At 40.3% G+C, this 16,867-nt stretch overlaps 1 protein-coding gene across 1 annotated transcript; it reads right to left on the bottom strand.

Annotated features, from left to right (window-relative positions):
* Window positions 1–14,340: 14,340 nt before the first annotated feature.
* LOC103248735 (olfactory receptor 8A1) lies at window positions 14,341–15,285 on the bottom strand. The gene has a single exon (XM_008021334.3). It carries the CDS (start codon window positions 15,268–15,270, stop codon window positions 14,341–14,343), a length of 930 nt encoding a protein of 309 aa, XP_008019525.3. The 5' UTR covers window positions 15,271–15,285.
* Between the last annotated feature and the right edge of the window lie 1,582 nt (window positions 15,286–16,867).

Below are 16,867 nucleotides of genomic sequence, written 5' to 3'. Positions count from 1 at the left end.
TCCCCAAAGTAATTAAGAAACCTTAAGACACAGCTTCTTACAAATACTTTTTTACTTAATAAGGGGAATATATTTACACACATATACAGAGTATACAAATATATTTATATATAATGTATATATTTATTTTAAGAAGTAAATCCTAGCAAGCACTAAGGCATTATTCAATAAATTTATATTCTAAAAATACTTAAAAAATAAGTGGGTATTTATTCTTTATTTCCTATTTTACTTAGAATTGCTGAGAGTATGAGGGCATTAAATGTTTTCTGACTAAAAGGATGATGCATTCATGTAGAGAGCTTCTGCCTTTCTGAAAATAACAGCGAGTGTATGCCCCAATTTGAATCTCTGAAAAGAAGAAAAATGTCACATGTTTATTGTGTGACTCTTCCCTGCTGTCTTCAAGGGCACAATACTGCTCCCCAGAAGCAATAACAAATGAACCGTTTTTCCTCTCTACTCCATATAAACTGATTTTAAGCTCTCTCAAGGCATTACCTGCCATTACTTAAGAAAACAGAGATCTTAGTAGCTTTGAATAATTGTATATAATTTAATTGAAGATGGCGATATGAAAAGGGCTTTGTCATGTGCAGAATGTAAAAACCCTGCCTAATTGCCAGCTCCACAAGTTGTGTTACTGAATTTCGGGCATTTTTGTGGAGTGCTAGCCTAGGAATTCCCACGTAGCATCAACCCTGGGCCCCAGAACCAAATGGGGGAGGGAGACAGGGTAGGCACCTCCTTTCATTGCTTTCAGTGTTGAAGCAAAATGGAACACGGAGGTTGTTAAAGTCGCTACATATGTCAACTCAAAGCACGTAGTTTCTTGTTTTCTATAGTAACTCTAGGAAGTAACTGAGGGAGCCTTCTCTGGATTTTTACTGAGGCCTCTGAAATATGTAAAAGAAAACTCAGGCTGTTAGGTTGAGAGGTCTCTGGTTGCTCTTGACTTGAGACACACTTTGTGTATTTACCCTCCAATTGCACTTGGGCTTCCAGAAGCAGATCTAAACTTCGACTAGCAGAGAGAAACAGCTACACTAAAGGGGAAAACAAGTAGAAGCGTGTCTTAAAGTTTCTTAGTTACTTTTGAGAGTATTAAAAAAATCAATACATCTCATAAGTAACATAGCACAGTACTGAACTACAGCAGAACTTTATGAGCAAGTAGGAGGAAACTTGCTATAGGGAAATGATTGCCCCGTCTGTGACTGAACCCAAAGCAGACCAGCCTGTATAATGGGATACCTATGTGTCTTCTGTGCCTCAGAAAGGTAAAGAGCGGGAGGAGCCCTTTCTCGTTTCCTTCTCCCCACTAGACTCACCCCCAGAAAGAACAGTGACTCCTGCCTCTTAAGGCTGGAAAACAGCACTGGTTCAGGATGGCTGAGCCCCCTGAGCATTTTCTTTGTAGGACAGCCCAGTCCTCAGGAGTATCTTTCTTCCTCTTCTAAGTGCTCTCCTTCTGTAGAGAAGAGCTGCAGTTGCCATCTCAGCTTGTGTCTGGGTTTGTAGAATTAATCTAGAGAAGCAGAGAGGGAATTAGGGAGTCCTTTTGTGGCTGTAGCTCTAAGCTATGCCCTTCTATGAACTTCATCAGTGTTTACGCTGCCTTCATCTCTTTCTATGTGGCTTCTTTCTCAATTCTCAGACTGTGGAGGGGAGGATGATTAATTATCACCTGTAACCTCTTGTGTCTGTCTGGGTTCTCCAGAGAAACAGAACCCTACCTATATCTAGATATCTATATCTATCTCTAGATATCTACATCTATCTCTATATCTATCTCTAGATATCTGTATCTATCTATATATCTATGCAGATATACTGTGTAGATAGATGGTATGTCTGCAGGGAGCTGTGTTTTATGGAATTGGCTCACATGTTTGTGGGGACTGGAAAATATGAAATTTGTCAGGCAGGCACAGCCTGGAAGAATTGATGTTGTAGTTTGGAATCTCAAATTCACAGGGCAGGCCAGCAGGCTAGAAACTCAGGTGAGTTTCTGTGTTACAGTCTCCAGGCACAACTCCTTCTCTGGAAACTCTTCTGCCCTTTGGTCTTCAATGGATTGGACGAAGCCTGCTACATGATATTCTGCTGTAATCTGCTTTACTTAAAGTCAACTGACTGTAAATGTTAATCACAGATACAATTCACATCCACAGCAACACCTAGACTAATGTTTGCTCAAACAGCTGGATTCCATAGCCCAGCCAAGCTGATACATAAAATTAATCATCACAGTTTAGCCCTTGTTTACTCAGCATCCATACACATTTTCTTGCACTTAATGTCCAGATAAAGGAAATAACAAAGCCGTTCTTCCATCTAATGTGATACAGTCAAAGTGACACATAAAATTAACAGATGTGCCACTGTTCCCCAAAGCTCTCCTATTTCACTCTTCCACACATGCAGTGATTTAACCATAATATCACCAACCCTTCCCTAAATATACATATATACGTGGGTTTTTTCGTGCCTCCGTATCTTTTTTTCATGTTGTCTTCTCTGCCTACAAAACCCTCGTCCATTCTTTTCTGGTCATCTTCTATTCATCATTCAGGATTCATAGCAATGAGTTTTTCGTGTATCATAAATTTGACCATGTATTTCTATAGTTACAGTGTTAAAAAATAGGACATGGTTTCTGAATAAAGATTGAATAGAAAATAAGTAAAGATATGGCCAGTTACCTGTCATAAATGCAAAGCTATAATTATTTAAAAACAAGGTACCATAAAATAAATCTTGTGAAAATGAACAATGAGCTACTCTTGTATTGGTTCCATAAGGAACTTTAACAGACAAGGTGTATGGTATCTATGTGTGTGCCTGTGTGTCACATAGAGATAGTCCTCTGCTATCACAGTGAATGTTTAAAATACAAATGCTAACTATACCACATGTGTAACATTTAAATAGTAATTATGTCATTCACTTTGTTAGATTTCAGTAATAATTTTGGGAATACACTACATTATTTTAAGAATCTTAGTAAAATTCGAACTGATACAAATATAGATATCTAGATTGGAAGCATGTGTGTTTATAGTTGTTTTGCTGACATTAGGGCATTGATATTTGGGTTAGTCACTTGAAATGTAGTTCTCATAAGACAAATTGACTACAGACTTCCCCACACTCTTTACCAAGGATGTTGGTCTCTGGAATCTGGTCTGTTCATACATTTTCTTTTTTTTTCTTTCTTTCTTGCTTTCTTTCATTTTCTTTCTCTCTTTTTTCTTTTTCTTTCTTTTTTCTTTTGCCTTACTATACCAACAAAAGGAGTCTGGAAGAGAAAAACAAGAATAAACATAGCGTGAGTATGATGCGGAAGAGGAAGGTAAAGGCTGTTTCTACTTTACCAGGAGGAGGGTGGGGGTTGATGGGCAGTCACAGGCGTCTGAGAGGGCTGCGGTGCTGCTGGGCACTTTCCTCACTCCCTATCATTTCCCTCAGATGCGCCATCTGGCCAGCTTCTATTATAACCAGCGATGGCTCTTAGCTGTGAAAAAATAGAATCTGACTCCAGTGAACTCCAGCAGGAAAGGAATGCATTGAAAAGATATAGGGCAACTAGACTGTTAGAGAAGTCTGGGAAACCAGATCTGGGAATAATTAGGATCCAGGGGAGTCAGGTGGCCAGAATCCCAGCTAAGGCCATAAGTGAGGCCTGCATTGGTTTAAGTAGCCCTGGCCTCTGGTCACCTGATAGCACCACACAACACAGCTGGTTGCTAGTAGTTGCCATCTTCGTGTTTTCCATTATGACCTGTATCTTAGTCCATTTTGTGTTGCTGTAACACAAATGGATAATCACACCTGAGACTGGATCACTTACACAGAACAGAGGTTTACTTAGCTCACAGCTCTGTGGGCTAGGCAGTATGGGATGCATGGCCCTGGCATCTGCTTAGATTCTGGTGAGGGCTTTTCGTGCTAGGTCATAGCATGGCAGAGAAGGTCAAAGGGGAAGCAGACAAAGGCAAACAGGCAAACCCCAAGGGCCGTCCTGGCTTATAACAACCCACTTTTGAGGGAACGAATTCATTCCTTTGAGAACAAATCCAGTCGCACCAGAGCAAGAACTCACTCACTGCTGCAGAAGGACACCGAGCCACTCATGAGGGATCTGCCCCTGTGACCCAAACACCTCCCACCCCACAGCCCAGTCCCACCGCAATGGGAATCAAATTTCAACATGCGTATTGGTGGGGACAAACAAACCATAGCAACCTGAAATTATCTTTGTTTCTCTGCACTGCTTGCTCCAGAAGTAAAGTCCTGAGTGGGAGCATCTAGTTGGCTGAGGTCGAATGTTCCTCTTACCTTCAACAGGGGACATATTCAGACACTTGCTCTGGCCTTAATAGCTGCCAAGGGAGAAGATTTCAATAAAGACTTGAACAAAGGCAGATTCTCCTAACAGAAAAGTGGGTTCTGATGCTGAGAAGCCAAATATCGACTGTACTCCCTTATCCTTTAGGTGTCTGAATTTCACTTCCCCAGAGAGCCTATTCCTGACCCTGAAGACTCAGTTCAGTTTCCCCCAGTTAAATGCTTTGGTACAACCCTATGCTTCCCTTTGGAGCACTTACCACACTTCTAATTCATTGTAAGTGATAACATCTAGGACCTCTTTATAATACATTTTTGGTATGGGACTCTACACGTCAGAGAGAGATTGTTCCATCCACCTTCCAAGTTCATACACATTTGAGTGCAGATTGTGGTGAGCGATTCTCAGGAGAGAGGGTTTTCCATTTTCTCCCCGTACTCCATCCAGAGCCAAGGCTGAGGCCAGCCTGTATCCTCACCATCTCTCTGAGGGGGCAATTCTCTTCCAGTTCATTCACTCAGGTTTACCTTCTTTCGGCATGAGTTTACAAGGGTGGTGGGGAGGGGACACAGCTTCTAATCCTACCTCTGTCCTGCGTGGGCTCCAGGTCTCATCTCTTGCTTTTCATGTGTGAAAGCTCAGGACTTTCCAAGGACTCCAAGGACTGGAAGACACCTCTAGGTGAACACTGAGTCCAGGCTTCATTTACATAGTCAGATGCCTGCTTTTTACCTGTTTTTTTTTTTTTTTTTTTTGCCTTCATAGCAACTTCCTTTACCTTCTCATAAACCATACCATTCAATAAAAAGCTGCTTTAATATTACTTATCTACTACTTTTGTATGTGCTCTGGTGAGAGAGGTTTTTTCTTTGATCATATAGCCAGAAAGGGCTATTTATGTGAATGTTTTTCTATTTTATCAATGAATGAATGCTTTAATAATTATCTTAATAAACAGATATTTCATGCTCTTTCATCCTATTCTTTTTTTTTGAGATAGAATCTTGCTCTGTCACCCAGGCTAGAGTGCAATGGCGCGATCTTGGCTCACTGCACCTCTGCCTCCCGGGTTCAAGCAATTCTCTGCCTCAGCCTCCTAAGTAGCTGGGATTACAGGCACCCACCACCATGCCCGGCTAATTTTTGTATTTTAGTAGAGACGGGGTTTCACCATCTTGGCCAGGCTGGTCTTGAATTCCTGACCTCATGACCCACCTGCCTCAGCCTCCCAAAATGCTGAGATTACAGGCATAAGCCACCGCGCCCGGCCGGATTCATTCATTCTTATTCATTGCTGTGTCCTTGGGGAATCTTCTGTAGGAGAGGGACAAAAAGGGAAAAAGCCATTTTTTTTTCCCTAAAACAAACCGGAAACATTCAAATTTGGAACTGAAGTTGATTCTGGGTGGGGAGGGATGATTGGACCAAGCATCCTAGGCTCTGTTCTGGGGAATGTCCCTCCCCTTCCTGTGTCTTCTCTCTGTTGTGTGCCCCAAATGATGCAGGCCTCAGAGGACTCCTGCTTCTCCTTAACAGTGGACAAATGACCGTAACCTTGCCGTTCTCTGGTGCGTCTTGAGACAAGAGGCGGAGGGTCCAACATGACTGTGCTAAGGCTCGGTGATGATGAAAGGGAAATAAAGGTGGAGTGTGTCTCGAGAATATGTCTTACGAGATGTTGTTGATCATTGTCAGCTTGTGGGGTTCCACAGAGGTTTCCACACCCTGCTCCTGCTGCTGCAGAGGCTATCATCTGCTTCCCTGTCTGAGATGGCGTTTGAACTTGTCTACCTTTCAAAGTCCATGCTGAGAAAGGAAACCAGCTCCTCTCCTTTTTCCATCCAGGCGTCTCTTCTTACAGATTGGTTTCCTATACGAGGATCCACTTTTTTTTTTTTTTTTTTGAGATTGACACTGGCAATGCCTTTATTCAGCAGAAGTACCCAGTGGGGCTCCTCTTTGTGTTTGCCATCAGTGAGTGTCAGAGTTTGAATTTAAGTCATCCTGATTGCAAAGCCCGTATGGTTTGCAGAGAATGATGCTCCTGCAGGGTTTCCTCTCACCTTGAGCCTATGTGGATTTGTACATGAATTCCAATCTTAGTTATAACATAAGGACATCCTTATATTGTAGCCTGGTGCCTTAAAAAGAGAGCATGCTCTTTTGAGGTCTACTAGATGTGTGCTTGCATATCTCCTCTGCTTCTTACTAACCACAAAGCCTTATAATTATTTCACATTTGTTAACCTCAGTTTACTTATCTTCAAAATGGAAACGCACTTGTTCCTTAAACAACATGGGCTTGAACTGCACGGATCCATTTATATATGTATTTATTTCAATAAAAGTTACATGGAGTGTGCCTGCCTCTCTTGCCTCCCCTTCCATCTCCTCCACCTCTTCCTCCTCTGCCACCCCTGAGACAAGACCAAGCCTTCCTCTTCTTCCTCCTCCTCAGCCTACTCATGTGAAGACAATGAGGGTGAAGACCTGTATGATGATTTACTTTCACTTAGTGGATAGTAAATATATTTTCTCTTCTGTATGACTTTTTTTAGTTGTATTTGCATTTCTGTATCTTTATTATAAGAATATAGTGCATAATACGTATAACATACAAAATATGTTAATTGACTGTTTATGTTATTGGTAAGGCTTCTGGTCAACAGTAGGCTATGACTAGTTAAGTTTTTGGGGAGTCAAAACTACAAGCAGATTTTTGGCTGTGTAGGAGGTTGGCATCTCAACTCCTCCTGTGTTGTTCAAGCGTCAACTGCACTATCTACATCTTGTGTACTTCAGATACCAAGAACAGTTTTCTGTAAAAACATGGAGATTATGTGCAAGTCTGTGCATTAAGTCATGACACCCTGTTGTTCTTTCCATGGCTGGGTTCTTAGGATGTTTGCAGCTAGTCTCATTAGGAGGCTGGAGGGTTTCCTGGTGAAACTGACAAGACTGAAATACTTACAGCTACTCATAAAGGGGCTCACGTAGACCTCCTTCCTCTAAAGCAGTACTTCTCAAAGTGTGGTCCCTAGCCTAGAATGCTCAGTGTTACCTGCAAATTTATTAGAAATGCAGGTTCTCAATCCTTGCCTCATACCTAGTAAATCAGAAGCTGTGGGGTGCAGCTCAGCCCTTGTCTTCACAGGTTTCCTAGGCCATGTTGATACAGGCTAAAGTTTAAGAACCACCGATCTGTTCACTAGTTGACCAACTGTCTTGATTACATTGGGGTCCTAGGCCCTTAAAAAACATTATAGTGCCCAATCTCCCTCAGTCACATAAAATTTAAAATAAAAATTAATATTTGAAATGACACAATAAATACATATATTCTGAAACTAAAGTTGTTTGTTTTTAGTTTCTTTAATTGGAAAATTGTGAAAATGTTTTCCAAAATCTTCTTGTTGCCCTGATTTTCTGGTGCCTAAGCACATATTTTGTCTGCTTATTTCATTACATCCAACCCAGCCAAAATAATGAAACTTGCTTAGCGTATGAATCATACTCACAGCTGTCTTACTCCAGATCCCATGCAATGAGAGGAATAAGGTGGTGTAGGCTCCCTCTGCTGCACTGGGTAGTGGCAGCAACACACTGGAAAACTCCTGGGCCAGGGACAGCAGCAGCAGCAGCGGCAGGCCCACAGCTATGAACTTGCCCATTTTGTTGGCAGCAGGGCTTCTGAGAGCATAGAGTCTGCAGCCATGTGCAGAAGCAACAAGACACTGATGAGCATGGGGGTGCAGAGACAACCTGAAGGGATCCCAGGACAGACAGAAAAAGGACATGGCAGCTTCAGGAAGCTGGCTCTGAGCAATTATCCATGCTAGGAGCAGGAGATGTTCTCTAAATAACTTACCAGGCCCCTGGTAATTAACGGGAGGCTTGGCCTTGAGCAGGTCTTTGCTGGAGGAGAGTCTAATTTCTGTTGGGACTGGTGCCAGGCTAATTACCCTAAGCTGACCTTAAGTCAGTGGAGCTCCCTTACTTTGTTCCAAACCCTGGCAAACGGGAACATTTCAGCAGAGTGATGGAGAAAGGAAGGATATGGTCCCATTATGCGGACCCTGTGTAACTGGTGTGAAATTTGAATGGCATTTGCTTAAGTGTATTGAAGGCTCTCATTTTGTGGTTTGGGAATGAGAACAGAGACCCTGTAACTCTGCCTTGGATTGCTTCTTCTGCATTGTATTCTTTTTCCCAGAGAAGGCTTTAGTTCTGAACTGTGGTTCCTTTTCCCAAACTGCTATGCATTTGAAGGTAAAGACCATTTTTTCTGTGTGCCTGCTATGGACTTTTTGTAATCTGTGTCAATTACACTGGGTCCTTCTGAAAATCTCTGAATGCATGGCAGGGCACAGAAGTGGAAAAACTTTGAAAGCTACGATCAAAAGTCCAGGCAGATGGTAGTACCAGTTTTTCACTCTGTCACTTTGGAGAGCCTGAATATACAACCAGACAATGTCCAGACCATATATAAAAACATAACTCTTGGCTGGGCGCGGTGGCTCACGCCTGTAATTCCAGCACTTTGGGAGGCTGAGGCGGGTGGATCACGAAGTCAGGAGATCGAGACCATCCTGGCTAACACGGTGAAACCCTGCCTCTACTAAAAATACAAAAAATTAGCCAGGCACAGTGGTGGGCGCCTGTAATCCCAGCTACTTGGGAGGCTGAGGAGGAGAATCACTTGAATCCGGGAGGTGGAGGTTGTAGTGAGCCGAGATCGCACCACTGCACTCTAGCCTGGGCGACAGGGTAAGACTCGGTCTCAAAAATAATAATAATAATAGCAATAATAATAATAATGCTTCCCTTAGATTTTGTGAGAGGTGTCTCTGTCTTCAGCCCTCCCCTGGCTGACCCTTCCTTATGGGGTGAATGGATCCAAGAGGATGTGCCCAGTTAGAGCCTATGCATCCCTTAGTAGTGTTGGGGATACCAGAATTCCCTCCTTAAATACCATGTACCTGCTTATAAGGCTCTTCCCCAGGACCATGTCCTGAAGGCAGACCACTACTGGCTATTCAACCTTAGATAAAAGGGACAGTCAGGGATTGCTTTGTGCAGGTGTATGGACCAAGAGTTTGAATACCAGGTTGCCCATATATGTGTACGTGTGAGGTCCCTTGTGGAATGGGACACAATGGGGAGTGGGAAGCGGAGGGGGAAAGCTGCGTCTGTGGGGAGAATGCCAGGTGCCAGGAAGAGCCCTTTCCTAGTACCACATTCTGGCATGGAGCTCTTAGAATTCTGAGATTTCTAAATTTGAACCTGGCCATCTAGCTTGTTATGAAGGTATATCTATCAAGGTAGGAGGAAGGAAAATATTTAACACTTCGCTAGCTTAATTTACAACTTTTAAACATGTAGATAGTCTTTCCCAAGACATCACAATTATTGAGGGTGAACTTACCTGTCTCTCTATTCAATGGTTCAGTGGCTAGCTCTGATCCAGAGCTTCTTGGATATGTTCACTGGTATGTACCTGAGGGTGGTGGGTCTAGGAAAAATAATTTTTATTTCTGTTTCTTCTTTTAAAAATAGAATTTATTTTTAAAGATAGTTTTAGGTTTACAGAAAAATTGAGCAGAAGGTATAGAGATTTTCTATATTTTCCTTACCTCCACACATACATAACCTTCCCCAGTATCAACACCCCTTATCAGAGTGGCACATTTGCTACAATTGATGAGCTTACATTGACACATTATTATCACCCAAAGGCCAAAGTTTAAATTAGTGTTCACTCTTGATATTGTACCTTCTTTGGATTTAGATCAATGTATAATGACAAGTATATACCTTGTCATTATACATGTTACACTATGTCATTATACATACCAGTATATATACATTATACCAGTCAATACAGAGCATTTTCACTGCCCGAAAAATCCTCTGTGCTCCACCCATTCATCACTCCCTCCCACTCTAATCCTTGGCAACCACTGATCTTTTTACTGTTTCCATAGTTTTGGCCTTTCCAGAATGTTAGATTCTTGGAATCATACAGTATGTAGCCATTTCAGATTGACGTCTTTCAGTTAGTAATATGGATTTAAATTCCTCCATGTCTTTTCATGGCTTGATAGCTCATTTCTTTTTAGCACTGAATAATATTTCATTGTCTGAACATATCATAGTTTATTTATTATTCACCTACTGAAGGACATCTTGGTTGGTTCCAAATGTTGGCAATTATGAATTATTGAGCCTTCCTTTTCATGAATGTGGAATCTCTCTCCATTTAGTATTTGATTTCTTTCATCCGAGTTTTGTAGTTTTCGTTGTTTAGATCATGCACATATTTTGTTAAATTCACACTTAGGTATTTCATTTTTTGGAGTTCTAACATAAATGGCATTGTGTTTTACATTTCAAATTCCACTGTTGTTTGCAGGCATATAAGAAAGCAATTTACTTTTGTATGTTAATCTTGTATGCTGCAACCTTGCTGTAAATGCTTATTAGTTCCAGGAGGTTTTCATTTTTTTTTTGTCAATTATTTTTAGTTTTCTAAATGAACAATCATATCATCTGTGAATAAGGACAGTTTTATTTCTTCTCTCCCAATCTGTATATATTTTATTTCCTTTTCTTGTCTTATTGTATTAGGTAGCACTTCCAGTACAATGTTGGAAAACAGCAGTGAGAGGGGACATCCTTGCTTTGCTCCTGATCTTAGTGGGAAAGTTTCAACTTTGTCATTATTAAGTATGATATTAGCTGTAGGTTTAAAAAAAAATCTTTATCAAGTTGAGGAAGTTCCCCTGTATTCCTAGTTTACTGAGAGTTTTAAAAAATTACAAATGAGTGAGAAATTTTGTCAAAATTTTTTTCTGTATTTATTTATATCAACGTGTGATTTTTCTTCTTTACCTGTTGATGTGGATTTGGATTACCTTAGCTGATTTTCAAAAGTTGAACCAGGCTCATGTCCTTGGGATAAATTACACTTGGTTATGGTATATAGTTGTTGAATACACTTGTTGCATTCAATTTACTAATACTTTGTTGAGTTTATTGTCTCTATTCATGTTAGGTACTGGTCTGTAGCTTCCTTTTCTTATAATATTTTTGTCTGATTTTGGTATTAGGGTGGTGCTGGCCTCAAAGAATGAGTTAGGAAGTATACCCTCTGCTTCAATCTTCTGGAAGGGATCGTAGAGAATAGGTATAGTATCTTTCTTAAAATGTTTGGTAGAATTCACCAGTGAACCCATTTGAACCTGGTGTTTTCTGTTTTGAAAGACTGTTAATTATTGAGTCAGTTTCTTTAATATATATAGGCCTATTCAGTTTGTCTATTTCTTCTTGTGTGAATTTTGACAGATTGTATCTTTCAAGGAGTTGGCCCATTTCATCTAGGTTATTAAGTTTGTAGGCATAGAGTTGTTCATAGTAATTCTGCTTTTTCTTAATGTTCACAGGATCTATAGTGATGTCCTTCTTTCCTTTCTGACACTAGTAATTTGTGTCCTCTCTCTTTTTTTTTCCAGTTAGCCTGGCTAGAGGCTTGTCAATTTTAATGATCTTTTCAAAGAACCAGCTTTTGGTTTCATTGATTTTCCTCTGTTGATTTTCTGTTTTAAATATTATTGATTTTTCTCTAATTTTTTTTCTTGTCTTCTGCTTACTTTGGATTTAATTTGCAATTCTCCAACCTAGTTTCCTAAGTTGAAAGTCTAGGTGATTGATTTTAGATTGTTTTCTTTGCTAAGACATTCAATGCTGCAAAATTCCCTCTAAGCTCTGCTTTTGCTGCATCCCACAAGTTTTGATTAGTTGCATTTTCATTTTATTCAAAATATTTGAAAATTTCTCTTGAGATTTTCTTCTTTGACCCATGTGTTACTTAGAAATGTGTTGTTTAATTTCAAAGTATTTAATGATTTTTCAGCTATCTTTCTGTTACTGATTTCTAGTTTAATTTCACTGTGGTCTGAGAGCAGATAGCAGACATTGTATGATTTCTGTTTCTTCAAATCAGTTAAGATGTGTTTTATGGTCCAGAATGTGGTCTTTCTTGGTTTTCTGTTTCATCTTTTTTTCTACTCCTTACCTTCAAGCATCTTATATCTCTCAGCAGCCATTCTAACTTACCTAATGTGTATTTTACGTTATGATCTTTTTTCTTTCTAAGTGTGCTTTTTTTGGGGTGTGTGTACATGCAATTTTAATATACATAAATAATATGTTTTATATCTCATTATCTTTCTTACTTTTCTCACACAGCACTATACCTCTAAACTATACTGTGTATAGCTAATCCTTTGCTTCTAACTGTTGAAAAGTCTACAAATTGTAAGTAAGTAGATACAATTTATCTACTTACTTTCCCAATGGTGGACACCTATTTTACCTCTAAGTTCCCATTGTCTAAAATAATGGTATAATGAATGCCTTTGTACATGCCATCTTATAGGCCTGAAAGAGAATGATTTGGGACTATATATACCCTGGACCAGATTTGCTATGCCCTGTGGATACATATACTTATTTTTCTTAAGTAATGTCTTACTGTTTTCCAGAATAGCTGTAGTATATGGGGGTTCCTAAATCCCTACCTCCTTACTAACACTTAGCACCATCCAGCTTTTAAAATTTTTGCTAATCTTATAAATATAAAAAGATATATCACTGTTTTAATTTGCACTTCTATGTTTAGTAATTGGTTTGAGCATCTCTTCACATGCTCTGGTACTTCAGGTTTTCTCTTTTGTAAATTGTTCTGTATACCTTGCTCATTTTTTTTTTCTTGCTAATGTTGATGTCTTTTTTCTTGCTGGTTTGCTAGGGTTTATTATTATATATGCTACTTATGCATCTTTTCCCATTCTATTATAGTTGTTGCCCGTAAAGAGAAAGAGGTTTGGGCAGATGACAAAAGGAAGGGATTTGAGAAATTATTTTCAGAAGGCATTTGAAATTGGACGAGCATAATTATGGGAGGTTTAATAGGCTGTTCAAAGGGACTGTTAGACTAAAGTGAAGAAGTAATGTGTGAGTGCCCAGAGTCTGGGCTCTGGAGTCACTGGGACTGGAGTTTGAATCCCAGTGTTGTTACTCCTGCTCCAAGTTTCCGTATCTGTGAAATGAGGATAGAATAGTAACTATTTGTTGTGCAGTATAATTGAAATAGAATAGAAAGCACGTAGAAGAGTTGCATGGATCAGAGTCAGCGTCCAAAAACCTGTTAACTGCTATTATCATTATTATTAGTGTTACTAAGAAAATTGCATAAAGAGATCAGGAAATTCTTGGGCAGGAGGAAGTAGAGATACTTTGCCTCTCTTTGCCTCATTTTTTCCCAAGTACAAAAAGAAAAAAATTGGCCGGGCGTGGTGGCTCACGCCTGTAATCTCAGCACTTTGAGAGGCTGAAGCAGGTGGATCACTTGAGGTCAGGAGTTCAAGACCAGCCTGGCCAACATGGTGAAACCCCGTCTCTACTAAAAATACAAAAATTAGTTGGGCATGGTGGCAGATGCCTGTAATTCCAGTTGCTCGGGAAGCTAAGACAGGAGAATCACTTGAGGCGGAGGTTACAGTGATCCAAGATTGTGCTACTGCACTCCAGCCTCGGCTACAGAGTAAGACTCTGTCACCAAAAAGAAAAAAAAAAAAGAAAAAAATTAGACTGAGTAATATTTTCTGTGTAGAAGGTAATAAGACCATGAATGACCCTAAAACTCAATGTTGAAAGTTTAGCATTTAAGTTAAATTACAATTAAGGTAGGAAACATTTATTAAAGGGCTTGGGATAGAGGGATGGATCTCAAGTGAAAGAAAACCTGAACTTGAAGTTGGCTGGTTTCAATCAGTAGTGGAAAAAGAGGGAGAGAAGGAAAAATGGCATCCACTCAGCCATGTGGAGAAGTGATTATTTTGCATTCATGGCTGGCCAGCATTCAGAAGCTGTCCGTCTAGTATTTATAACAATTACTACTAAATTGAAAGGGAACAATAACATTTGCATCAAAACAGTTTACTCCTCAGTGTTTTCTGCATGGCAGCCTTTACTTCCTTGTTTCTCAGGCTGTAGATTAGGGGATTCAGCATGGGGATTACGGTGGTGTAGAACACAGAGGCCACATTCTCCTGGGCCAAGGAACTGACTGTGGAGGGTTTTAAGTACATGAATGCAGTTGATCCGTAGAACATTCCCACAGCTGCAAGGTGGGAGCTGCAGGTGCTGAAGGCTTTGGATCTACCCTCTGTGGTGCTGATGCTGAGGATGCTGGAGAGAATGAAGGTGTAAGAAACGAGAACCGTTAAGCTTGTGACTATGATGTCGAATCCAGCCAAAAAGAAGACTGCCATCTCAACATCATAGGTGCTAGAGCAGGACAGCTTCATGAGAGGGAGGATGTCACAAAAGTAGTGACTGATGAGGCGCTCACAATAGGGCAGTTTTAACATGAGGCCAGTTTCTATTGTGGAGCCAATGAGTCCCATGGCGTAGACCACAGCCACCAGCAGGGAGCAGGTGTGATGAGACATAATGATGTTGTAAAGCAAAGGGTGGCAGATGGCAACATAGCGGTCGTAGGCCATCACTGTCAGCATGTAACACTCAGCAATGACAAAAACAAGGAAGAAGTAGAGCTGTGACATGCACCCTGCGTAGGAGATGATGTTTTTCTCTGACACAAAGTTCACCAGCATTTTTGGGGTAATGACGGAGGAGTAGCAGAGATCCACGAGTGACAGATTGCTGAGGAAGTAGTACATGGGGGTGTGAAGCTGAGAGTTCAGACGAATCAGAGTGATCATGCCCAGGTTCCCCACCATGGTGACCAAGTAGATCCCGAGGAAGAGGAGAAAGAGGGGGAGCTGGAGGTCTGCTCTCTTCGTTAATCCCCTGAGAATGAACTCTGTCACTGTAGAGTGATTTCCTGCAGCCATCCTTCTCTGGGCAGGAGGCCTGCAGGGATGCATGGGAGACAAGAACCCCATTAAAAGGCTAATCCTGGATGGCTTGGGGAAGCTAGTCTTGAGCCTTTGGTGCTAGTGAAACATCCTGGGCTCTCTGCTGATCCTTCCTCCCTGCCCTCCTCCCCTCCTCCTGCTATTTGCTGGTCTTCTTTGCAGGAAGACCAGCCTGAGTGTTTCAGAGATCATGAAGATGGGAGGAAAGCAGGCCAAGGTCTGGATCTTTTACCATGCACATTTTTCTAAAGTATCCTGGGGCAGTGTTTCTTAAAGGGTAGTCCCTGGACCAGCAGCACTGATATTACCTGGAGTTTTTTAGAGATGCAAATTCTCAGGCCTCACCTCACACCTACTTAATCAGAAACTCTGGATATGGGGCCCAGCAATCTATGTATTAACAATCTTTCTGGCAATGGTGTTGTGTAGTAAAGTTTGAGAATCTCTATACTGTAGATAAGTAGTATATTTCATATTTAGTATGTGGAGATGGATTTTGCTTTAGAAATAAACTTCCCTTGTCAGGAATATAATTCCTAAATATTCACTGAGTGTGAACATGTAAATACCTATCTGAAATTTATGCAGTGTCAGGGTGATAGGGTAGTTACAAGCTGTGTCATTGACTGACACATCAAATTTCTATGTCTGAAAGATGAAGAAATTAATATTGATTCGAAAGGTGGTTGTAAAAGTAACATGGGATAATGCATATTCAGAAATCTTTTTTCAAATACTCAGTGCCTATAAAAAGTGTGAACTGTCATTAAGAGTCTGGAATTTGTTCTTAATTTCTCACTTGACTTAAGGTCCTAAGGCAGTGGTTCTGAGCATTGGCTATATATTGTAATCACATGGAGCATTTACAAAGGATTGATGCCTAGGTTCTACCCATAGATGTTCTGATTTAATTGATCTGTGGTGCACCCTGAGCGCTGGCCCATTGAATGTTCCATAGTAAGTGCTAAATAGCTAATTATTATTATTATTTTCAGATCATAATATCAAACCATTGTCCCATTACATCCTTGATGACGAAGTATTCAAATTACAGGCATATCTCCAGGAAGCATGAATAATCATTGCTGGATACAATATGTATAGATAGTCTCATCTGTGGGATGTATTTCTTAAGCTATAAAACTTAAATTCCCCCTATTTTAATTGCTTCCTTATATAATTACCAACTTTTGCATAATGCTTTACAGCTTACACATTTCTTTCAAAGGTCAATCTCATTAACTTCTAAAGTTTTGGGAAATGGGGAGAAATGTGTTTAGGGAAGGATTTTTATTTTCATTTTTGTATTGAGAAAACTGAGGTGCCAGACACTAAGTGATTTGCCCAAGGTTTACTAATTATTGGTGACTTGGAACTCACACTTACCTGTGCTCTGTCCTGACCATGGGTTTCCTCTTTCACCTCACATGTGTAGTCTTGTAAATCTGTACACTTACAGCTCTAAGCAATGTGTAATTGAAACAGGTTTATGCTTGATATCTTGGTATATGCATAGCATAGGAAAAAGAAGAATGCTGTATGTTGTTTCATTGTCTAGGAAATTGAAGCTCTA

Source organism: Chlorocebus sabaeus, chromosome 1 (genome assembly GCF_047675955.1).
Source record: "Chlorocebus sabaeus isolate Y175 chromosome 1, mChlSab1.0.hap1, whole genome shotgun sequence".
NCBI lineage: Eukaryota > Metazoa > Chordata > Mammalia > Primates > Cercopithecidae > Chlorocebus > Chlorocebus sabaeus.
The sequence above is the reverse complement of the archived record's forward strand: the minus strand, read 5'-3'. Positions and strand labels throughout refer to the sequence as shown.